The 26877-nt window shown below is 42.2% G+C and overlaps 1 protein-coding gene across 1 annotated transcript; it reads right to left on the reverse strand.

Annotated features, from left to right (window-relative positions):
* Positions 1–4026: 4026 nt before the first annotated feature.
* On the reverse strand, positions 4027–26374 carry LOC124121476 (glutamate receptor ionotropic, kainate 5-like). Its single transcript, XM_048388543.1, has 10 exons — positions 26287–26374; positions 19945–20109; positions 18988–19193; positions 14118–14279; positions 11674–11717; positions 10557–10644; positions 9305–9623; positions 8361–8578; positions 6094–6353; positions 4027–4267 (listed from the first exon to the last, which is right to left on the reverse strand). The coding sequence occupies exons 1-10, from the start codon at positions 26372–26374 to the stop codon at positions 4033–4035; spliced, it is 1785 nt and encodes a 594-aa protein (XP_048244500.1). The 3' UTR covers positions 4027–4032.
* Between the last annotated feature and the right edge of the window lie 503 nt (positions 26375–26877).

A 26877-nucleotide genomic window follows, 5' to 3' on the forward strand; every position in this document is an offset into this window, starting at 1 on the left:
AACAACATACATGCTTCAAAAGACATACATACCACTCTATAGCCTCGGAGGAAGTCAAGACGTTGCCGTGTGTGTTGTTATAATGACATGCAGAGAATACAGCGGTACTTAGTCATACATGAAGCTGTTTATGGAGTTCCTCATGCCCCCAGAAACAAGTTACACTGAATATCGATTTCATGAACCTGTTTTTGAAACCGTTTTGAACAACACTAAAAGTTCAATAAGTCCGCTTTAGAGATTATTTAGGCATACACACAACTGGCTCGAAGTGATCGAAGCATTCAGATTGCTTTATATTGCAAATCAATTCTACATTTCTCATCAAGCTTGTAGGATCTGACAAATGCGTTTACAATAACGAGCAAACGGACCAGTTAACATTGTTCTAACGTGGTGGGAATGTTTGGAGGGGGAGTATATTTATTTATTTATGACGAGACGTTCAGTCTGAAGAGCTGAACTTAAAATATTGCTCATTTATTGATCGTTGCTACTCGATGTTTTGTTTCTGTTTCGAGATTTAAGTGGCTGGGGATGTTTATATATACCACGTGGTCTTCACGTCGGCGTGCTCCATGTGAAAGAGTGTACCTACTTTGCTTGCTGCTACTTGTGATTCGGATAAAGTGGTGTTGGATAAGTAAATAGCGTCCAAGGCTTTGTAGCTCGCCTGAAAAAAACAGACTTTTATCTTTTTTAATCTGTGCGCTATACTTCTTTAAGACGAAATATTCAGTTTTATCAGTATAATAGTAGCAATGTAGCGTTGCCGTAAATTCTGTTTTGGGAATTTAAGCAAACTAAACAATAGTGTATGATGACACAAAGATTGAATATAGATAATCTTTCTATATATGTACTTCAACAACTGATACAAGGGACTAATTGGGGGAAATCATTACAATATCTTGCATAAATATTAGCGACGAAAAACCATCTCCATGATCCAAAGAGTCCATTGAAACATTCCGACTATATCATGAAGCATCCTTATCAAATAGTGATGATACCAGATGTTCGCAAAACGTTCAGCGTATCCTGCCACACCTTTAGCACCCGTCACAACGACTTGCAAACTTTAAGGAATGACAATTATTCACCTCCAACTCCACGGGAACATATGGTACAAATCCAAATGGGGAATTTCATCGGACATCATTTTACTCAGGATGCATCAAATTTAGAAATGTGAAGGATCACATGTCTTCCCTATAACTTTTTGAATAGTTTAATGAATTCGACGAAAGCATCAAAAACGTCCTACGTGGTCCGTTACCTAGTTCTATTACATGGACAGACAATTCGAATTACAGTAAGCTACGGTTATAACGAACTCAAATGGACCACTAATTTTAGTTCGTTATAAGCTTATATACAACGTCTATACAGCAAGGGCCGGGACCAAAAATTAAGTTCGTAATGTCCGTCAGTTCGTTATAAGCGTGTTTGTTATAAACGTATTTACTGTAATATTTAGGAAATGCTTATGTGGAATGTATACATCAAATTTAGGTAAATACATTCACCAAAACGCAGCTAAAAGTTTAGAATATAGCGGGCCGATAGTATATTCAAGTGTGTAATATGTCTTTTTATTTATTTGCCCGTGAAGAGATCACCCATTAATAAACATACAGCTGTATTGCACATTATGTAATACCAAAGCGCGTTCTTATGTACTGCGGGAACAAGTTCCACTAACAAACATTGAAAGCTCTCAGCATCTCTTGGCCTATTCAACGGTATTGCGTGAGGAGATGATAGATCACTGAGAGGAGCTTATGCACACTCAATAACCCCAGCAACCTCGTTGCTAGGCTGACGTCACATGGCATTGTTTCGCTGGTGGATCTTGCAACAAGATTCCACAAATCACGTCATAGAGTATTGTGACGTGAATGTAAACTTGGGGGTGCAGGCCCCGTTCCACAACCCATGCTTGCCGTAAAAGGCGACTTACTGGATCGGGTGGTCAGGCTCGCTGACTTGGTTCATGCATGTCATCGTATTACAGTTGCGTGGATCGATGCTCATGATGTCAATCACTGGATTGTCAGATCCAGACTCGATAATTTACAGACCGCCGTCATATAGCTGGAATATTGCTGAGTGCGGCGTTAAACAACAAACAAACAAACACAATCTTAAACATGCAAAGACGCGTGTTTTCATTCACTTCGAGCATAATGTGTAAATATGTACTGATCTCCACATGAATTTCGGCCCAGTGCTGGATCATGTGTGGATAATGGCATGTCACACTTTAAGTGTTTTCTTGTAGAAGAGGAGAGGTTTGTTCGTCTGCATATATACTTTCTAATAACACTTATGTAATGTAGCTAATGCAGCTTTCTGGAGTTTTAGCGTTTCAGTAGCTTTATCAATATTGGCATTTGTCAGTTTAGAGAAGGGGCAGGAGATCCTCCCTTTGGTCGTTACGTGAAACGGATATCCTGATGTTTTTACTTGGCTAATAGACAATAGACGAACATGTAGTCTGTGAAATCATTTATTACACAACACATTTCACTCCTCAAAATGCATTTTTCCTGATGCTGATTTCATGTGAAATAGAGATGGATAGACATGCTTACGTATGATCTAGATTGACTTTAGTTTCATAAAATTCATATAAACTGACGAGTAAAAACATTTTACCAGCCAACATTCTGTGTTCCAAAATCGAGAACAGGACCAATATCAAGGAAGATAATTGTCAAAAGAGATTAACGACATTTTTACAAGTTATTCCGTGAATGAGAACAAACATAATGGTTTCGTGCCCACAGTTTGGAGGATGGGGTCAGTTGTTCAGTAATCGATCAACGATCAAGGCCGAAATCAGCACATGAAGCTCCCTTTAATCCTTCAGAATGTCACTTTTGACAGTCAATATCGTGTATGCAACCCACGAGTATCAATGCACGCCCTGGTCGTTTGAAGATAAGGTGATCCCACAAGTGTTTATAGGTGATAAATCATGTAATAGTGCTTGGCAAGGCAAGACGTTGACGTTGAAGCCATTGGCTTGCATGAAATCTGTATGAGCCTTGTGTTATCATGTTGAAACGGGGTCCGGGGTTCTGTTACAAGAACGCTCATACAGCAGGGCGGAGAACGTGGTCAGTGTAACTCTGTCCAGTTATGTTTCTTGCCAAAATCACCACATCTGACTTGGTCGCAGATGTCGCCTAAACCATAATGCAGCTGCCTCTTCACAACGGTTCGACGTCTTGAACGCAACAACGCGACGTTCGTTCTCCTCGTCGGTGTTAGACATGAGCTCTGAAAACCCAGAATCTTCTCTTGTCTGTGAACACCAGTGTCGCAGTGTTCAAGCCCATCAATGTCTTCGAAGTCGGAGTTCCGGTGTCTGCGTTATGCCGCATAGTGGTCTGCAAGCTCTGATATTGTACCGATGCAGTCTTCTGGCCACTGTCCAGTGACTGACAGGATGGCCAATGCTAGTCGCCGACGATCACGTACCGAGAGTCACCGCTTTTAACAGTATTGCAGTTATATCACAGCATGTCAGCTAAATATTGGAGCTTTGAACAGTATTCCTGTTATATCACGACGTGTGGGGTGAAAACCCTAAGTGATGCTGGTCTAAGACATTTACAACTTTGGTGAAATCAAGAACACGGGTATGATGCTGACAACCAGGAAACATAATCGCTTAGAACCGGGATGATTCGAACAATCATAGGTTTCTTGCGTGCCCAAGGGGCGCAACTCTGCACAGCGAATTACAGACCCTTAGAAAAATGGGTATTAATGCACGCCCTAAGCCGCCCTAACACAGAAGCATTATGTACATACGTAGAAGCATTGAAAAAGCAACAGTACCGGGTACTAGAATGCAAAATAAGCTGGGGGTATCCGGGTGCATTGATGAACTTGTCAAACTGTTGTTACCCGGATACGTTGATGTGTCTAAGTAGCAGGAGGTCTACAGTCATATATCAGGCAGACGGACATTCCAGACAACACGGATGTGCAGATAATACATATTCAAATTAATATATCTTATTTGGCATTCCAAGTTTTCGTGCACGACACCCCGGCACGAGGCGCTAGGTACTCCAGCATGAGCGACAGAAGGGCGCACCCGAGGCCAATGAACAGGGCATAGAACACACTCTGTATGTCCACCAGGCTCACTGAGACGCTCGTCCGTCCGTCGCCTCCACACTCCCAGTCGTTCCGTAACCACTTCTTGTCCAACAACCGCAGCACTCCATTCTCCTGGAGATTCAGCATTCTAAACAAGAAAGAACAATATGCAAGGAATATTTCCGTATCATGTTTCCAGATTTAGGCAATACTACAGATAACATGCAGCAACGTGATCAATTTCAACTCGTATGTAAATGTTTATCATAAGAAAAATATAATAAAGTATATTATACAAAATAAAAGTGACAAAAAGCTTTCCATATTCATACGATAGCTGTGCCAAAAACAGAGTCGATTTACGATTCAGACTATGTCGTGAGCATGTGTTTTTGAATCACTATCCCATAGTGATGATACCAGGCGTTCGCGAAAAGGTGAGCGTATCCTGCCCCACCGGTGGCACCCGTCACAAACACATGCAAAGGTGAAACTGAGATAGTGTTTCTATGTAACAAAGGTACGTCGTAATCATCAACTGTTAGATTGATATACATCATAAAATGTAAAGTAGCCTTGAATCACACATGCTGGGGCAGCCTAGTCCCCCTTTAAATGGAACGCACTCGAACAATATTTATATGAATAAAGTGTACTAATATACAGTAAACTACGGTTATAACGAACTCAAATGGAACACTAATTATAGTTCGTTATAACCCTAGTTATAAGCATATATACAACATCTATACAGCAAATAGCCGGGACCAAAAATTAAGTTCGTAATATCCGTCAGTTCGTTTTAAGCGTTTTCGTTATAAACGTATTTTACTGTACTGATGTGTGAGTACGGTCTCCTCGCTCGGAAATACGAAATGGTCAATGTTTTGGCCGAACGTGCACATGTTAATTAAAGCTATACTATCAAATATGCTTTTCTTTGAATGCTCTAGGCCTGATACCGTTGCGTGTTATAGCCTTATAGCAGTAGCTATATGAATTATACAAAGGTATTTAGTAAAGAAAAACAGTCAGACTCAATATCTTTACTCAAATAGCCACACTCATTGTCTTTACTCAAACAGTCGGGCCAAATGTCTTTACTCAAACAGTCAGACCCAGTGTCTTTACTGAAACAGTCAGACCCAGTGTATCTACTTAAACAGTCAAACCAAATGTCTTTACTTAAACAGCCACACGCATTGTCTGTACTCAAACAGTCATAATAAGTCCAATGTAATTACTCAAACAGCCAAACCCAATGTCTTTACTCAAACAGTCAAACCCAATGTCTTTACTCAAACAGTCATACCCAATGTCTTTACTCAAACCGCCAAACCCAATGTCTTTACTCAAACAGTCGGGCCAAATGTCTTTACTCAAACAGTCATAAAAGGTCCAATGTAATTACTCAAACAGAAAAACCCAATGCCTTTACTTAAACAGCCACACGCATTGTCTGTACTCAAACAGTCAAACCCAATGTCTTTACTCAAACAGCCAAACCCAATGTCTTTACTCAAACCGCCACACGCATTGTCTTTACTCAAACAGCCAAACCCAATGTCTTTACTCAAACCGCCACACGCATTGTCTTTACTCAAACCGCCACACGCAATGTCTTTACTCAAACAGCCACACGCATTGTCTGTACTCAAACAGTCATATAAGGTCCAATGTAATTACTCAAACAGCCAAACCCAATGTCTTTACTCAAACCGCCAAACCCAATGTCTTTACTCAAACAGCCAAACCCAATGTCTTTACTCAAACAGTCAAACCCAATGTCTTTACTCAAACCGCCAAACCCAATGTCTTTACTCAAACAGTCATACCCAATGTCTTTACTCAAACAGTCATACCCAATGTCTTTACTCAAACAGCCAAACCCAATGTCTTTACTCAAACAGTCAAACCCAATGTCTTTACTCAAACTGTCAGACCCAATGTCTTTATTCATGCAGAAAGTCTTACATATTGTCCAGGTCCACCTTCAGTGGTGACCCTTCGGGCAAAGCCAGCCCTTTAGAGTAGACGGTCAGTTTAGCCCCCAGGTATTCCACTTGACAGGCCACCTCCTTGCTCAGCCGCTCGTGCCCGTACAACACCGCGTACCGCCCCCTCAGCACCTTCTCAAAATGCAGGTACGTGTCTCCGTTCAGAACAGAGCTGTCCGTCTCGTTGAACCTGACGATGCTGCGCCAGAAAGCCTGGATATCTGGGTCCATGGATGTCTGGAGAACAATTCATATTAGCGACTGCTATCATACTATTAGACTAACATTTAGTCTCTGAAATTTCATATTACACAATATCCTTCTTGACTCTAAAAATATTAAAAAATCCCTATGCTGATTTCTGTGGAATAGAGCTAGCTTGAGCTGGCTAGACTTGCTTTTGTGTGCATTTCTAGATTATTATTTTTTCATAAAATAAAAATATATTCCACGGTCATGGTGCAGGACTATCATACTATGAGTGTACGTCTTTACGCCAAAGCCAAGCTAATATTAATTAGAAACGCATAACTCCAATTTTAAATTTATATAGTGTCTTGATATATTTATATACTTATATATAATATGATCAAATGTCCGATTGTATTAGAGGAAAAAATAAAAGAGACAAAAATCTTTTCCATAATCATAATCAGTGTCAAGTTCTCTTAATTATTCCCACTACATCATAAGCATGTGTTTATGAGTCAGTATCATATAGTGATGCTAACAGGTGTTCGCGAAAAGGTGAGTGTATTCTGCCCCATCGGTGGAACCCATCACAAACACATGCAAAGGCAAATCAAATGTTCACCTGAAAAAACTCGGGAACATTTGAAGTATGTCAAAATTAGGAACTGCATCAGACACCACTTATTCAATGGTGCATCAAATTTGGAAATGTCCTCCACATGTCAACCATTAAACTTTTTGTAAGGTTTGCCGAGGCCTTGAATGTTGTGACGATGATCAAACAACTTCTGAGCAAGAGTAACATGACGCTCTTTTAAATCTTCGTAGAAAGAGCATGCTCGACTGTACCTCAAAAGTTGTGACATGCAGACACCAAAGGCCGGAGCTGCTGGAATATTGCTCGACATAAAGGGAAAGTTAACTATTGAAAAGTTGAAGTCAACTTCATACATTCCTGTGAAGACGTTGTGTCGCCATTTTGAGACAAAAAGATAATAGTTAATCGTCAGAGTGTTTGGTATATATTGGCCTTGTAACGTTGTTCGTGTATGTTTTTCTAACTGACACAATTTAGGACTTTATAGCATGTACTCAATGAAGGTGTGTTTGTTACGTTTGCAAGTGTAAAACAATATTTGTATATTTTATGTACCTGTCAATAATTTTTTCGTAGTATTGTATAAATAAACATAGAATGAAACCGAAAATCATTATATGTTATGTTTCACCTGTATTGTTATGTTATTTACTTGTTATTTGCAAACTGTATTCACCAGCTGTCAACAAGGATCGCAAAATGACCAAGAAACGAGCCTTTATCAAAGTGTAGTAGTATTTACAAGCTTAGTAAATATACTACTGCAGTAAGTACATTATGAGAAGAATCTTTGAAAGCTGGATAGTAATCTCTACTAATTGATTAGTAAATTAGACTCGTCTACGATAGGCCACCTATACCCTATACTAGTCTAATTAGCAAATATCTACTAACTGGTTTAGTAAACTCTCCCATGCCAACAAGTTCACTATATTCACTTACTAAGAAAGATCCACGATGTCAAATGCCCAGGACAACGAATAGGTAGAGCATCTTAGGTAACGTGGTGAGTGAGTTTAACGGTATTTCGGTTATATCACGGCGTGTCAGCTTCAGGAATGCCCGTGATGCAGGTCTAAAACGTTTAACACGGTGAAAACTACGAGCACGGGTATGGTGCTGAAGACTCACTGATCATCAACATGGCGCATCTGGGATCCAACCAACGACCATGGGATGATGGCACGCCTACGGACTGCAACCCCACCCTCTTCCCCACCCTCTTGTTGTATCTGACCCGTGAAGATCCGGGTCAGAATAGGTCTTCAACAACCCATGCCGTAAGAGGCGACTATGCTTGTCGTAAAAGGCGACTAACGGGATCAGGTGGTCATGCTCGCTGACTTGGTTGATGCATGTCATCGTATCTCAACTGCGAAGATTGATGCTCCTGATGATCACTGGATTGTCTGGTCCAGACTCGATTTTTTACGCAGCAGAGGGGGGACACTAACCGAGATAAACCCCTCCGTGGATCCCCCGCCGATGAGGCCCCAGGTGTAGTCCGGACTGCCTAGCAGCTCCTTCAGTGACGTGAAGGGTTTCTCCGGCTTGGGCACAGCGAACACGGCTATAAGGTTAGCGCTGTACACAGACGCGAAGATGATGCTGAATAGCCACCACGTGGCCACCAGTATCCGCCCAGACAAGGACACAGGAAGGCTGGAACCGCCTGCAAAAGTGCAAGGTCATTAGATGTGAGGTGAAGTGAAATGGGGTTTTACGTCGTGTGTGCGTGCTTGCGTCTGCTTCTACTTGTCCGGACTAATGCCGATTTCCTAGTGATAGTTCAACGAGATACTATGCCACAGTTAACATGATTACCCCACTCAGATACAGTATACTGACTCCGAGCCGACCAGTCCTTGTTTTAACCTCTTAATGCCAAGCGCCAGGCAGGGTAACAACAAGTACCATCTTTTAACGTATTTTGCGTTAACAATTACTTACAGACCGCCGTCATTAGCTGGAACATTGCTGAGCGCGGCGTTAAACAACAAACAAACAAACAAAATACCCACCTGGTCCTCATTATTTCGTGTGGACCGCCGCATTCAGCAATATTCCAGCTATATGACGGCGGTCTGTAAGTGATTGAGTCTGGACCAGACAATCCAGTGATTGACATCACGGGCATCGATCTACACAACTGGAATACGATGACATGTATCAACCAAGTCAGCAAGCCTGACCACCCAATCCCGTTAGTCGCCTCTTATGACCTCACTTTAGTCCGCTCTTACTAGAATCTACCCATCCCGGAATTCCCACGTGGTATTACCTTAACTAAGACAAAATTGTTATGGATGAGCAACTTCTTTATTACAATTGGGCGACGTTTCGGTGTAGATTCTAACACCGTTATCAAGCAAATTATATCAGAGAGAACTGGTATTACCTTTATGAAATATGGCTCCGAGCATGTACCAGAATGATTCCTGGAGTAAAGAGAACGTGGTGCTGTGTATGATGGTCTTGAAGGGTGGCGCTGCCAGGAGACCGAACAGTAGGAGGCTGACGATGAGGTATGTTGCAAGGCCTACCAGCAGTACCAGGGGGCTGTACACGTCAAGCAGTAGGCGCCACTTCCCCTCGTCTGACCCCATCTTCCGGTACACGATGTCCTTGTAGTCGTAATTGAGTGGGGTGGAGACGTAGTCGATCACTGCCTCGCGGCCAACGGTAAACGACAAACCCGTGCTGGCAAAATCTACTTCCTGGAAATATTTAAAGTGTCTTTTCTTTGATCCTCGATTAGCCATTCTAAATTATACATACCCTGGACCCCTTCGCTACCATATCGTCGTAACGGAAGTGACATCAGCACCTCCATCTCTGTTACACAGATCAACAACCAATCAAAACGACTTTTCTAAGAAGTTACATCGGCCGCCTCGTCCGATCGAGCCTTCGATTATATCAATCGAATCGGGAGATTGTTACAAAAGAAATGGATTTTCTGAGTTCTAAGACAGGAGAGGAAGTCCATACGCTACAGGACGTTCAGGTTGGATCTGTGACGGCTCGCAAAAGTCAAGTTGAGTTCTGTTGATATCGTCGCTTGAAACCTTGAAAGAACACTTAATTTGATTGGACGTCTATTTTTAGTGTCGTATCATTCAAAGCGGATCCAAACCAAAGGTTTGGTGGCGAACGAGTCCAGGGTATTTATTTTAATAACATGAAGATATAAAATACTGGATAATCGGGGTTATTTTTTTTATTATTTAAGAATACTTTTCACGATACCGTTGTATAACTATAATCAGTTGAATGTTCTTATTTATGAACATATGTATTATTTTTTCGATATTCACAAAATCGGGCTGACCATTTGACTGACCAAAATAATTTTTAAATATATTTGTTTTCAATAAAAAAAATCAACCTAACTCATATGACAGATAAAGCATATTGTCCATGCACATTATATAATAGCATTGTAATTTGATCACATTTGGTGATATTTCCAAATATTATTGTGCCTAGAAAGTGACCTCAATCAATATTTTGCATAAGATATGTTGTATAATCAAACATTTTTTTCTTGGCCGTGACCTAAAGTGAAAAAGCAGAGAACATGTTAACTATATTTGCTTGGAACTACCGGATAGTTGCAGTGCATACAAACACACACTGGTGGTATTTACCCGTCGTACTAGCTGCCCAACAAGGCCCGTCCATCTGCCGTTCTTCTCACGCCCAAACGTGGCGTCGACTGGCTCTGTTAGTCGGTATCTGTAACAATGCCACTGCTACATAACAAGTGTGTTCGTACAGTAGCTGGTGTGTCAGTACGGTGGCTTGTGTGTCCGTACGTCAGATGGTTTGTCAGTACAATGACTGGTACATGTATGTGAGTACGGTAGTTGGTTTGTCATTATCATGGCACGTGTATGAGCACGATGACATGTGTGTTCGTACGATGACTGGTGTGTTCGTACGAAGACTGGTGTGTTCGTACGGTGGGTACGTCAGTACGATGACGGATGCGTTCGTTCGATAACTAGTGTGTTCCTACGGTGACGGATGTGTTCGTACGGTGGCTACGTCAGGATGACGACTGATGTGTTTGTACGGTGGCTGCGTCAGTACGACGACTGGTGTGTTCGTACGGTGACTGATGTGTTCGTACGGTGGCTACGTCAGGATGATGACTGGTGTGTTCGTACGGTGGCTAGTTCGTTCGTACGGTGGCTGCGTCAGGGCGATGACAGGTGTGTTCGTACGGTGGCTACGCCAGTACGATGACGGATGCGTTAGTTCGATGACTGGTGTGTTCGTACGGTGACGGATGTGTTCGTACGGTGGCTACGTCAGGATGATGACTGGTGCGTTCGTACGGTGGCTGCGTCAGTACGATGACTGGTGTGTTCGTACGATGACTGATGTGTTCGTACGGTGGCTACGTCAGTACGATGACTGGTGTGTTCGTACGGTGGCTGCGTCAGTACGATGACTGGTGTATTCGTACGATGACTGGTGTGTTCGTACGGTGGCTGCGTCAGTACGATGACGGGTGTCTTTGTACGATGACTGGTGTGTTCGTACGGTTGCGGCGTCAGTACCATGACGGGTGTGTTTGTACGGTGGTTGCGTCAGTACGATATGTGTGTGTACGGTGTGTAGGTACGTTTGCTGGTGTGTCAGTACTGTGGCTATGCCAGTATAATGTTGTTTGTGTCGCTATCATTACTGACGACACTACTAGTAACTGATCCCAGAGACTACGTGCAGTGTAGTGGCAGCAATGGTCTTTGTTTGTACTTGTGGTGGCGGTGCATGTTGTCCCAGTCGTCGTACTGACCATTCTTGAGACGTCGAAGTTGCATATCACATCATAAGTGTAAAATGTAACTTAACAGATACATATTACCAATACAAGTGATTTAGGCAGCAGGCTACCAACAACATGCATATACACATATTCCGTCAGGGACAGAATTGGTCTCCATAAACCCATGCTTGTCGTAAGAGACGGGATCGGGTGGTCAGGCTATCTGACTTGGTTGATGCATGTCATCGTATTCCAAATGCGTAGATCGATGCCCATTAATGCAATCACTGGATTGTCTGGTCCAGACTCGATTATTTACATACCGCCGTCATATAGCCGGAATATTGCTGAGAGCGGCCTTTAACTAACATACATTCCAATTCAGTTTTGCTTTCAATGACTTACGTGAAATTAAGCCTCTCGGATAGATCATTCAGCAAATCTATGCAAAATCCAGAATAGGTTATGTTCGTTCCAGAAACGGATTTGAAGACAAATCCGGGCCACTGTGAAAACAGAAAATGATTTAAATATCAAAACATCGTCCATCCAAGAAGTACATTAATTTATATATTATGGGTTTGTATGAATATGGGACTCCGAACCGCACATAAAATACAAAGATAAGTTTGACAGCGACGAGGAATATTTTGGACTGAGCAATTCTTGAATAATCACTCAGCGTCACGAATATACGAGAATGTACTACTTCATACAGTTGTAAAACGACTAAACATTTACTCAATCGCAATACAAATTGCCTGACGTATGAGGTTTTACTTACTAGCAGAAACAGTCAATTTGTCAAGTGCATCGGTATCTTAATACCTTGCATTAAGATAGTCGTTCCTGATTGGTTACAAACTGAACAACTGGTTCCCATGTGCCCCGCTAACAGATAAGGTTACGTACGAGTTTCAAATACCCCTATGGGCAATGCCGAATTTCTTACAAATGCATATATGCTAATACAGTGATATAATTATATTATCTCAAAAATGAACACCTAGCAAATGCAATTTAGCGAACATTACCGAGCACATCCGAATGTAATGCTAGGGTGTGTTTACGTCGTCTGTTGTCTGTCAAGGTAAACGGGCGAAAATTATGCCGGTATTAAAGATAAACTCGTTGCCACCCCGCCCCTCGGCCCTGGCTACAGAGGTTAGCTTCAGTTGAGGATCCAGGGGGGATTTTACACCTGATGTCTTGTATGTGTATTGCCTACCACGATAGTACGTTGATAGTGTTGTTGAAGTAAAGTTAATAATAGTTTACTTCCAGTGTTTGGGATTTTTTGGTAAAGCTTTTGGTTGGACCTCCCCTTCTGAAATAACAAATGACCCAAGTGGAACGCACAACCACCCCCCACCCCACCTCACCACACCACACCGCACCGCACCGCACCGCACCGCACCGCACCGCACCCCACCCCACCCCACCCAACCCCACCCCACCCCATCTCGCACCCCACCCCACCTCGAAATAAAAAATGACCCAAGTGGAACGCACAACCATCCCCCACCCCACCTCACCACACCCCACACCACACCACACACCACACACCACACCACACCACACCACACTACACCACACCCCACACCACCCCATCCCACCTCACCACCCCCACCCCACCTCACCACACCCCACACCACACACCACACCACACCGCACCGCACCGCACCACACCCCACCCCACCTCGCACCGCACCGCACCGCACCGCACCGCACCGCACCGCACCACACCACACCACACCACACCACACCACACCGCACTGCACCGCACCCCACCCCATCCAACCCCACCCCACCCCACCTCGCACCCCACCCCACCTCGCACCGCACCGCACCGCAACGCACCCCACCCCACCCCACCCCACCGCACCGAACCGCACCGCACCGAACCGCACCCGGGTTTTTGTTTTCAATCCTGGATCCGTCCCTATAGCTCATAGTGTCCATCAGTTCATACCGCCCTCGATTCTGGTCGGCATCTTCATACAGTGTGTAGTGTTACTTATTGAATCAGGTGAATTCAGTTACGTTACACACTTACTGGACCCGTGAAGATCCGGGATAGAATATGTTTTCAGCAACCCATGCTTGCCGTAAAAGGCGACTATGCATGTCGTAAAAAGCGACCAACTGGATTGGGTGGGCAGGATCGCTGACTTGGCTGATGCATGTCATCGTATCCCAATTGCGTGGATCGATGCTCATGATGTCAATCACTGGATTGTCTGGTCCAGACTCGATTATTTACAGACAGCCGTTATATAGCCGGAATATTGCTGAATGCGGCGTAAAACAACAAACAAACAAAACAAGTTTAGACATTGATTGTGATATTGAGTCAAACAATTTACGAATATAATCTATGTAGCTTCTTCCATGATACACGTAGACAAATATTTATCTGAGTACTCAGACTCACCGCCCTGGTTGTGACGATGAACTCTCTCTGGTTGAACCCCAGCCGAATATTTGGGAACACTTCCCCCAGGAACTTGTTGCCAACAATACTTCCAACAAAACTCCAATCGCGTCGCCCTGGTAACCATAACAGCGACAATAGTGGAATATCGCAAAATGATGTCTGAAAAAGAAACAATTTTTTTGTTGAAACAGGATTGTGTTCTTCACAGTGTATATCCACCCCAGAAGTAGTATCACTATTACTGCGTCTAGTCCGACTTGTCGCTCTTACCAACGCCTTGTCTTTCCACATGACGACATTCTCTTCCACATGACGACATTCTCTTCCACACAAAGACATTCTCTCCCACTCTATAACAGTGTGTCACTCCACTTCATAAAAGGGAGCACGGGTGGCCAGGCGTCTAGGCGCCGCAGTTCGCTGTGCAGAGTTGCGTCCCTTTCGCACGCCAGAAACCGATGATTTTGGTTCGAATCCAGGTTCGCACCGTGCTCGTAGGTTTCATCAAATCGGCAAACGCCTCAGACCTGCACCGCTTCTGGCTTAACTCCCACATTAAGCTAACACGCCGCGATATAACTGGAAAACTGTTTATAACGGCGTTCAAATCAACTTACACTTCTCTAATTGGAGCAACCTTTCCCACTGTGACAATTTCCTTTCCATACAATAACAACATGACACCTCTCCTGTAATGCCGCATCGCTGTACTCTATGCGTATCTGCGTGAAATACGCATCAGAAATGCAGAAATACGCAGTGAAATAAAATTCAAGCGTATCAAATACGCAACGAACATTACAGATACGCTACAAAAATAAAACTAGTGCGTATCATCAAAATATTGTGAAGTAACCCTGCGTATTCGATTAGGAAATCAAACTTATTTTGAAATTATATACGGACATTCCGTCAACCTTGCCAAACTCAACGATGACAGTTACATCATGATCATTTGCCATCACACTTTCTTGTGGAAGTATCGCGGTATTTTTGAGTCCTATAAAGCTCTCGAACCCACTCGACAACAGTTGGCAGGGACTAGATGAAGTGTTTTTAAATATTTAACTTAAATACCCACATGTGTAAAAACTAGTGGGTAACAGAAATTTGAATACCCAGATAGAATTACTGATACCCAATGATTTTGAAATACCCACAACACCAAAAGCGTATCTTGAGCTCTGTCTATGACTAGGTGTCATGCCACTCAGTCTACTGAATAAAGACGTTCTATTTCATAATTTTCAAGGGGGAGACGCTCCGCGATCTGGTGCCTAGTTCTATCTTGATCTTAGTGTCTTGTGTGAAACTGAGAAACTGCACGTGTGTAATTATATACAAATAATTGCTCTGGACGAGGTCCATATGCGAAAAGGACCTGACCCCTAAGGTGGTTTGACCGTACAGATGGTCCCTGTTTTCGCACATTTACCTCGTTAATAGTGAGCATTCGTTTTGTTATACCGAAATTCACTTAAAAGTTTATGAAGTCTTTAAACCACCCTCTGTTTCATTGCAGTAACTTAGCTGCGAACCGTGAAATATTCGTACCAGACGCCATCTTGTTTTCTAGCAGACGGGTCAATATTCATCACGTGACAGGTCAATACTGACCATGTGACGTGTCAATATTCGAGGTTCGTGTCAGTCACATGATTTCGGGGTCTACATTGAAATGTATTGTTTCGTCACGTGTTGCGGATCAACCAATGGAATTGCAAAATTCTTAACGGAGGTATAACAATAGTAATCATTAACTGCCAGATTGATATATTGTACACTGTAACATTTACAATGGGGGTAGAACTGGCATTTTACCCAAACATAGTCCAATTTAACCGCATATCCGTCACCGCCATAACAAGAGGGTCTTGATTGGGGTGTTACAAGTCATTTGTCAGTTGAATATTGGTACGACTGGTCCCGCTTTCGTTTCGTTGCAATTCGTTTTTTTGCAAATACCAAACACTGACTGGTTTCTTGGTATCGATAGGTCTAGTTATATGCTTATTCGACTTTTAAGAGATTTGTGCATGATTACGATAAAAAAAATAGTAAAGTTTCAATTTACGCTTAGCAGTTTTTATGGACATTTTTACGTTAATTTTTTTAAATTGAATTTGACTCACCTTACGCTTTTAAAAGTGTATATGGTTTGACTTGAATGAGTTGTTTTACTCTGAATAGGATCAATCTATCCACAACCCCCCCCCCCCCAAAAAAAAAAAAAATTAAAAAATTAACCGTCAGGCACTTGAGTGAATCAGATAAATCAGTTATTATTTATAAACGTAAAAGTCGTTTAAAGTCGAAAAATAAGAAAAAGGAAAGATAAGTGACGCTTCATTCAAGTAACATAGAGTTGGGCTTTTCTTAAATTTATACATTAATTAGGGACTGGTCATTTATCATAGGAAGAAGGAGGGCATGAAGAACTGTTACATAATATGGGGAGCTGGGTATGCAAAATGTGATACAGTCGTGAGACCACCACCCCACCCCATTACCAACCCACCTCACCAAACTCATCTGCACCCCCAACCCCAAACCCAACCCCAACCTCCTACGCGCGCACTATAATAAATTACCAGTCCCTTATTGTACTCTATAATAACCTTTCTATTTAAACTACAACAATATGCTATTCCACTCTGAAGTTGAACACATTGCACACGTACCGTAATTGTGACGTTTGTCCTTTGCACCGGGTTCAGTTCAAATGGTACCAGTATACAAGTCACGTGATCTAGATGACTTGCAGCTTTGGCAACAGCGGAAGTGACGTTGTCTGACATCACCAGTAGCCATCGCGAATGATGACGCATGTATGTTCGTTTTATTGATAAATCGTCCATAGAATTTGCCTGGAAGTATGCAGATTGGGCCATGAGTGCATGCCTTCCAGTGCAACATACGATGCATATTTCCATACATCTTCCCGAGGAAGCACATATCGATAGTCCAATCAATCAACATCCACGACCGGTACACCTTCGTATGAAAGTCATTCACCGCTGCCGATCTTTGTTAACACGAATATGTCATTTTCATCTTTTAAACCCCTAACGATTGCCTATGTTTTTGGTGTCAGGTATGAAATTGCGAATGTTTTCGTTATCAGATCAACTAGGTCGTGGCCTATGTTAAAACACATCTGTGACGTTATTCTATTGTTTGAACGCTCCATTATTTTTCAGGAATGGAGAGCTGCTTGTCAACTGTACATTATCTTGAAGCAGCAATTTAATTTTTCAAATATTTTCAACTACAGAATATTTGGTCAAAGTGTAAAAGTAGGGATGATTTTTAAGTAGGGGAATCTCCTCGTAACTCTCCATTCCTTAAAAATAATGGGCCTCGGCCCCTGCGGGGCCTCTGCTCCATTATTTTTGAGGAATGGAGAGTTACTCGGACATTCCCCGCTACGTAGTAGCCATCTTTGTGAAGCTATACGGGATGAGAACAGCGATCTGATTGGATATCGCGTTTTCATTACAAGGATCACATCGTGATCTACGCGAGGTGGCGCCACGGTCGAGCCAAGAAAATAGGCCTTCATGTGACAAGGGTAGAAAGTAGTGGACACGCTTGCCTCGGGAAGATGATTTCCATAGGGCCCCAATGACATTATAATCAGATCTTAGTTCTCGCTACTGCTAAACAAAGATCTGAGGACATCACATTACGGGTCACGTCAGACCGACCTTGCGCGAACTTAGGGCGACCATAGGAAAGGCTGACAAGAAGTCGACATTAGCCAATCAGAAGGCAGATTTCTCGTGCTTTAGGGCATTAATTTCAAATTGGCGACTACGCTTCGAAACATATTTTGGCAAATTCTCGATTAAAAAATTTAAACATGAACAAAAGAACATTCTGGAATGGCTAATATATGGTCTAGATTGTATGGATTCAGTCGTTAAGCCCGTAACTATCGTTCGGGATACCCCGTGTTAAAGCTTTCGAGGTTGCATGATTAGAAATCACATTCCAACTGACACTTTCATGATCTGGTAAGCGACGCTCTGATTGGTCGGATGAAAGGTCGTTCTGACGTGCCCCCTAATGGGATGTCCTCAGATCTTTGTTTAGCGGTAGCGAGAACTAAGATCTGATTTTAATGAGATTGATAGGGCCCCAGTACTTAACATAGAAATACGACATTCTATCTATTGATGTCCTCCGATCGTGACACAGGGAGGTATCGTATTGTATAGACAATGAAATCATGAAAGACCGGCTCCGTGGTCTAGTGGTAGACCGTCTGCCCGGAGAGCAGAAGGTCGGGGCTTTGAACATCGGCCGCGTCATGCCAATAGGCGTTAAAAGATGGTACTTGTTGTTACCCTGCCTGGCGCTCGGTATTATGGGGCTAAAACAAGGACTGGTCGGTTCGGAGTCTTAGTGGGGTATTCATGTTAAACTGCGGCATGATATCAAACAAACAAAACACACACACACACTCACGTACTTGCACGTCGCTATATAAGTGTAATAATCTTGAACTCGATGCTAAACCTGATTTCACCTCACCTCACCTAAATATCCTAGAATCCCAAATATAATATATTTGTTATATCGTACTGAAGTTAAATATATTATTTAAATGAGACTGACAAAAAGCAAACGAAGTGAAAAGACTCAGGACACATCGAGGGGATAAATACACAGGAAGTATTCATACACAGAGATATATGAAGAAAGTGCACAGATGCCAAACCTCACAAAATACACCCGGGACAACAGCTTCTGAATGGCATATAATGAATAGATTACTCTATCACGGTGTCCACGTTTTGGAAGCAGGTTATCTAAGAGGGTATTGCATACTATACTTTTAAGACATCAAATTAATTATACTTACAATTTCCATCACTGCCACTGCACAGTCACCCCGACAAACAACTAGGAAGGGTTTATAGTGGGAGGTATCCTCAACATAAAACTCCAGAAGCTTTGACCGGAAATGACGACTGTTGTTGCCATGGAGACTGTCGGGCACATGCAGCAACCTGCACTCAGTGACCCGGGTATCCTCTAGCGCCTCAGACAGGCTTCGTACAAATATTTCTGTTACAAGAAGAGTACATCTGACATGAAAAGCAACAGTAATACCACATGACACAGATGTCACCCCCACATTCCCAGGGCCCCTTTGGGCTTCGCTTCACAAAGCGATCGCAGCGTTTCGATTATAGTTACTACCATACTTTAACTTTGACTTAAAGTAGTCGTAGAGCTATGAACGCTTTGGTAAGCTGGGCCCAGGAGCTAATGTATGTCGTATGAGTAATATAGAGAGCATAAGTTGGTCAGGTTCAGTGACTTGGTTGATTAGGGACTGGTCATTTATCATAGGAAGAATGTGGGCATGAAGAACTGTTACATAAAATGTGGAGCTGGGTATGCAAAATGTGATAAAGTCCCGAGACCACAACCCAACCCCATTACCACCCCATCCCACCCAACTCATCCCTACTACCCACCACACCACACCCAACTCATCCCCAACTCCCAACCCAACCCCATCATCGCGCCGTGATGGCGTGAATCGTTGCTCACATCACTGGTTTGTCTGGTCCTTCTAATATTTAACTTGTTTTCTTGACAGCATCAGCTCTTATATATGAGGATGGTAAATATTCCCTCATCCAGATTATTATCAAATTGAAACCAATGTTATATAATTGTCAAAGTCAAATGTGTGTTTTGCCGTTTGGTCCATATGACATTATTTAAGATTCTATTGCCACCATATTGAAGATACTTTCCATTTACTAAATCAAGCAGGAAAGTCGCTTCTCGTATTGTAAGTCCTTACCTGTTTCATCATCAAATATGACAGTGATAGCAGTCCAGTCAAGCTCAGCGAGTATCCGATCAACTGCACTCATCAGCAGGCGTTGTGTGTCGCCCACTGCCGACTGTCGAGAGTTTAGGCTATTGTACGTCATGCAGCTGGATATGAGGTCACCGTGGTTGACACCTAAGACACAAACAGGACAGAAAGGGGAGGAGTGAAGGAACGGGTTATTGTGGCGGTATAATCTGTCACTATCTCTCTCATACAGATCGTCCACGACCTTGGTGAAACCCACCTGTTAGTGGTGATAGACCAATGACATATGATGAGATTCAGCACGCAATGCATCTTCCCGAGGCAAGGGCGTTGACTGACTATAAAAGTCTTGTTTCCACCCATGCCGAAATAGGCTTGGATAAGGGAGATGCATTTTGGCTGGACTAACGAGTCTATGCATAATCAAATCAAAATTGCGTAACGAAATCGGCCTTCGGTTCCTAAACTTCAGTGCAGATTTCGGAAGATAACAGAATTGGCAGAACGCGTGTACCGTCAACTGAGCTTCGACAGACATTGTCCAAATCTGTCAAGGTTTTTGATCAAGGTGCTCAAGTGGTTTGATGCACTTTGCGATGTAAGACCTGTTTTATTACAACAAATAGATCATTTTGACTGGGCGCCACCATTTTGTTTGAAGCCAATGCAAGTTAATTGAGAGATGGAATCTGATTGGTCAGTAGGAGGGGAAATTAAGTGACGTAACTCGTGGTAGCAACTGCTGGTGCTACGATCGAGCCACGTAATTCCAGCCTAGTTCGGCAAGGATAGAAACTAGACTTTTATAGTCTCGGCCTCGGGAAAATGCACCCAATGTGTTGCCACTATGGTTTCATGTTAAACATATTCGGATGTAAAGTGTGTTGCCACTATGGTTTCATGTTAAACATTTTCGTCTGTAAAGTGTGTTGCTACTATGGTTTCATGTTAAACATGTTCGGGTGTAAAGTGTGTTGCCACTGTGGTTTCATGTTGAACTAGTCGGATGTGAAGTGTGTTGCCACTATGGTTTCATGTCAAACTTGTACGGATGTAAAGTGTGTTGCCACTATGGTTTCATGTTGAACTAGTCGGATGTAAAGTGTGTTGCCACTATGGTTTCATGTTAAACATGTTCGGATGTAAAGTGTGTTGCCGCTATGGTTTCATGTTGAACTAGTCGGATGTAAAGTGTGTTGCCACTATGGTTTCATGTTAAACATGTTCGGGTGTAAAGTGTGTTGCCACTATGGTTTCATGTTAAACATTTTCGTCTGTAAAGTGTGTTGCTACTATGGTTTCATGTTAAACATGTTCGGGTGTAAAGTGTGTTGCCGCTATGGTTTCATGTTGAACTAGTCGGATGTAAAGTGTGTTGCCACTATGGTTTCATGTTAAACATGTTCGGGTGTAAAGTGTGTTGCCACTATGGTTTCATGTTAAACATTTTCGTCTGTAAAGTGTGTTGCTACTATGGTTTCATGTTAAACATGTTCGGGTGTAAAGTGTGTTGCCACTATGGTTACATGTTGAACTAGTCGGATGTAAAGTGTGTTGCGACTATGGTTTCATGTCAAACTTGTACGGATGTAAAGTGTGTTGCCACTATGGTTTCATGTTGAACTAGTCGGATGTAAAGTGTGTTGCCACTATGGTTTCATGTTAAAAATGTTCGGATGTAAAGTGTGTTGCCACTATGGTTTCATGTTGAACTAGTCGGATGTAAAGTGTGTTGCCACTATGGTTTCATGTTAAACATGTTCGTGTGTAAAGTGTGTTGCCACTATGGTTTCATGTTGAACTAGTCGGATGTAAAGTGTGTTGCGACTATGGTTTCATGTTAAACTTGTACGGATGTAAAGTGTGTTGCCACTATGGTTTCACGTTGAACTAGTCGGATGTAAAGTGTGTTGCCACTATGGTTTCATATTAAACATGTTCGGATGTAAAGTGTGTTGCCACTATGGTTTCATGTTGAACGAGTCGGATGTAAAGTGTGTTGCCACTATGGTTTCATGTTAAATAGATTCAGGTGTAAAGTGTGTTGCCACTATGGTTTCATGCTAAACATATTCAGGGGCGAGTCTGTTGCCACTATGGTTCATGTAAAACCCATTCGTAAGTTAAGTGTGTAGCCACCATGGTTTCATGTTGAACTTGTCGGATGTAAAGTGTGTTCCTACTATAATGGTTTCATTTTGAATATGTTCGTGTATAAAGTGTGTTGCCACTATGGTTTTATGTTGAACTAGTCGGATGTAAAGTGTGTTGCCACTATGGTTTCATGTTTAACATATTCGGGTGTAAAGTGTGTTGCCACTATGGTTTCATGTTCAACATATTCGGGTGTAAAGTGTGTAGCGACTATGGTTTCATGATAAACATGTTTGGATGTAAAGTGTGTTGCCACTATGGTTTCATGTTAAACATGTACGGATGTAAAGTGTGTTGCCACTATGGTTTCATGTTAAACATATTCGGGTGTAAAGTGTGTTGCCACTATGGTTTCATGTTGAACTAGTCGGATGTAAAGTGTGTTGGCCCTATGGTTTCATGTTAAAAATGTTCGTGTGCAAGGTGTGTTGCCACTATGGTTTTATGTTGAACTAGTCGGATGTAAAGTGTGTTGCCACTATGGTTTCATGTTAAACATGTTCGGATGTAAAGTGTGTTGCCACTATGGTTTCATGTTCAACATATTCGGGTGTAAACTGTGTTGCCACTATGGTATCTTAAAACACATCTGTGACGTCATTCTATTGTTTGAACGCTCCATTATTTTTTCAGGAATGGAGATGCTTGTCAACTGTACATTATCTTGAAGCAGCATTTGAATTTTTCAAATATTTTCAACTACAGAATATTTTGTCAAAGTGTAAAAGAAGGGAAGAGTTTTGAGTAGGGGAATATCCTCGTAACTCTCCATTCCTTAAAAATAATGGGCCTCTGCTCCATTATTTTTAAGGAATGGAGAGTTACTCGGACATTCCCTTCTACATGTTCAACATATTCGGGTGTAAAGTGTGTTGCCACTATGGTTTCATGTTAAACATGTTCGTGTATAAAGTGTGTTGCCACTATGGTATCATGTTAAACATGTTCGTGTGTAAAGTGTGTTGCCACTATGGTTTCATGTTAAACATGTTCATGTATAAAGTGTGTTGCCACTATGGTTTCATGTTAAACATATTCGGGTGTAAAGTGTGTAGCCACTGTGGTTTCATGTTGAACTAGTCGGATGTGAAGTGTGTTGCCACTATGGTTTCATGTCAAACTTGTACGGATGTAAAGTGTGTTGCCACTATGGTTTCATGTTGAACTAGTCGGATGTAAAGTGTGTTGCCACTATGGTTTCATGTTAAACATGTTCGGGTGTAAAGTGTGTTGCCACTATGGTTTCATGTTAAACATTTTCGTCTGTAAAGTGTGTTGCTACTATGGTTTCATGTAAAACATGTTCGGGTGTAAAGTGTGTTGCCACTATGGTTACATGTTGAACTAGTCGGATGTAAAGTGTGTTGCCACTATGGTTTCATGTCAAACTTGTACGGATGTAAAGTGTGTTGCCACTATGGTTTCATGTTGAACTAGTCGGATGTAAAGTGTGTTGCCACTATGGTTTCATGTTAAAAATGTTCGGATGTAAAGTGTGTTGCCACTATGGTTTCATGTTGAACTAGTCGGATGTAAAGTGTGTTGCCACTATGGTTTCATGTTAAACATGTTCGGGTGTAAAGTGTGTTGCCACTATGGTTTCATGTTGAACTAGTCGGATGTAAAGTGTGTTGCGACTATGGTTTCATGTTAAACTTGTACGGATGTAAAGTGTGTTGCCACTATGGTTTCACGTTGAACTAGTCGGATGTAAAGTGTGTTGCCACTATGGTTTCATATTAAACATGTTCGGATGTAAAGTGTGTTGCCACTATGGTTTCATGTTGAACGAGTCGGATGTAAAGTGTGTTGCCACTATGGTTTCATGTTAAATAGATTCAGGTGTAAAGTGTGTTGCCACTATGGTTTCATGCTAAACATATTCAGGGGCGAGTCTGTTGCCACTATGGTTCATGTAAAACCCATTCGTAAGTTAAGTGTGTAGCCACCATGGTTTCATGTTGAACTTGTCGGATGTAAAGTGTGTTCCTACTATAATGGTTTCATGTTGAATATGTTCGTGTATAAAGTGTGTTGCCACTATGGTTTTATGTTGAACTAGTCGGATGTAAAGTGTGTTGCCACTATGGTTTCATGTTTAACATATTCAGGTGTAAAGTGTGTTGCCACTATGGTTTCATGTTGAACTAGTCGGATGTAAAGTGTGTTGCCACTATGGTTTCATGTTTAACATATTCGGGTGTAAAGTGTGTTGCCACTATGGTTTCATGTTGAACTAGTCGGATGTAAAGTGTGTTGGCCCTATGGTTTCATGTTAAAAATGTTCGTGTGCAAGGTGTGTTGCCACTATGGTTTTATGTTGAACATGTTCGGATGAAAAGGGTGTTGCCACTATGGTTTCATGTTCAACATATTCGGGTGTAAAGTGTGTAGCGACTATGGTTTCATGATAAACATGTTTGGATGTAAAGTGTGTTGCCACTATGGTTTCATGTTAAACATGTACGGATGTAAAGTGTGTTGCCACTATGGTTTCATGTTAAACATATTCGGGTGTAAAGTGTGTTGCCACTATGGTTTCATGTTGAACTAGTCGGATGTAAAGTGTGTTGGCCCTATGGTTTCATGTTAAAAATGTTCGTGTGCAAGGTGTGTTGCCACTATGGTTTTATGTTGAACTAGTCGGATGTAAAGTGTGTTGCCACTATGGTTTCATGTTAAACATGTTCGGATGTAAAGTGTGTTGCCACTATGGTTTCATGTTCAACATATTCGGGTGTAAACTGTGTTGCCACTATGGTATCTTAAAACACATCTGTGACGTCATTCTATTGTTTGAACGCTCCATTATTTTTTCAGGAATGGAGATGCTTGTCAACTGTACATTATCTTGAAGCAGCATTTGAATTTTTCAAATATTTTCAACTACAGAATATTTTGTCAAAGTGTAAAAGAAGGGAAGAGTTTTGAGTAGGGGAATATCCTCGTAACTCTCCATTCCTTAAAAATAATGGGCCTCTGCTCCATTATTTTTAAGGAATGGAGAGTTACTCGGACATTCCCTTCTACATGTTCAACATATTCGGGTGTAAAGTGTGTTGCCACTATGGTTTCATGTTAAACATGTTCGTGTATAAAGTGTGTTGCCACTATGGTATCATGTTAAACATGTTCGTGTGTAAAGTGTGTTGCCACTATGGTTTCATGTTAAACATGTTCATGTATAAAGTGTGTTGCCACTATGGTTTCATGTTAAACATATTCGGGTGTAAAGTGTGTAGCCACTGTGGCTTCATTTTGAACATGTTCCGACGTAAATAAACGCGTATTCACAAGAAAGCTCTTGTACGATTGTACGATTTCCACTGTATCATAGGCATGTGTTTATGAATTACTCTCAAATAGTGATGATAGGTGTACTTGCGAGTAGACCCGTGAAGATCCGAGGTAGAATAGGTCTTCAGCAACCCATGATTGCCGTAAAATGCGATGATGCTTGCTGTCAGAGGCAATTAACGGGATCGGGTGGTCAGGCTCGCTGACTTGGTTGATGCATGTCATCGTATCCCAAGTGCATGGATTGTCTGGTCCAGACTCGATTATTTACAGACCGCTGTCATATAGCTGGAATATTGCTGAGTGCGGCGTTAAACAACAAAGAAACCAAAACACAAACAAACTTGCGAGTATGCATTGTATGAACACATTTTTCACACATGTTATCGGATATGGGCGTGTGCGTGCGTAGGGCTGGGACGGGTAACTCGGGTACTCGGGTCGGGTGGGTACTGAGTAGGACCCGGGTTCCCGCAGGACTTCACGGACCCGTGGCTAGTCACGTGATGTAGTTTTTAATTACAAAAGATTATCTAGAACTCAACGGTTACACGATATGTGACTAATGTTTGCATTTCTTTTTTGACTATGCACACATTCCTTCTGACTTTATATGTATGAATAAAGATAAAACTTCAGTCAACTTCAGTTTATGCATGACGTGTATCTAAATACATTTTGCCAGGGCTACGGTCAAACAAACCCAGTCGGACATTTGGACCTTACTCTTGAGACCTACAACGTACCCGGGCCGGTCGGGTAATAGGTGTGTGTGTGTGGGGGGGGGGGGGGGGGGGAGAGAGAGAGAGGCGGGGGCGGGGGTTGTTACCCGGGTAGTTAATTTCGACCCAGCCCTATGCGTGCGTGTTTTACCTTTGTCACAAGTGTGTCCGAATATCCCTGCACAGAAGTAGACACACAGATACAGACCAATGAAGATCCACATCGCTTGATGTGCCATTGTAGCATCCAACTCAAAACGCCGCACTGACACAGTTCCACAGCATTAAAGCGCCATACCACTGAAACACGACAGTGTCACAGCGTTAAAGCGCCACATCAATGAAAACCCACAGTTCAACAGTGTTGAAACGTCAAATCTCTGAAACACCACGGTATCACAGTGTTAAATCGTCATACCCCTGAAACTCCACAATACACAAAGTTAAATAGTTATATGTCTGGAACGCCACGCTGTTGAAACGGCACATCCCTACAACGATCGTTGCAACATTACGTTAAACGCCATCTCTCAATATCCTAACGCCTGATCCTCCAGACACGACTATCCCAAAGTTGCACCACTGTCTCCCAAAGATATGCAGAATAACGCAGTGACTCCTCTCGAGCAACGACAATACAGCCATTCCATCGGATTTCATAATTTACCTCGATGCCAACTCGATACAAACACTTTATGGATACATGGATCGATACAATTTATATAAATGAACAGATCGATGA

Source organism: Haliotis rufescens, unplaced genomic scaffold, assembly GCF_023055435.1.
Source record: "Haliotis rufescens isolate VD_foot unplaced genomic scaffold, xgHalRufe1.0.p SCAF_73, whole genome shotgun sequence".
Taxonomy (NCBI): Eukaryota; Metazoa; Mollusca; class Gastropoda; order Lepetellida; family Haliotidae; genus Haliotis; species Haliotis rufescens.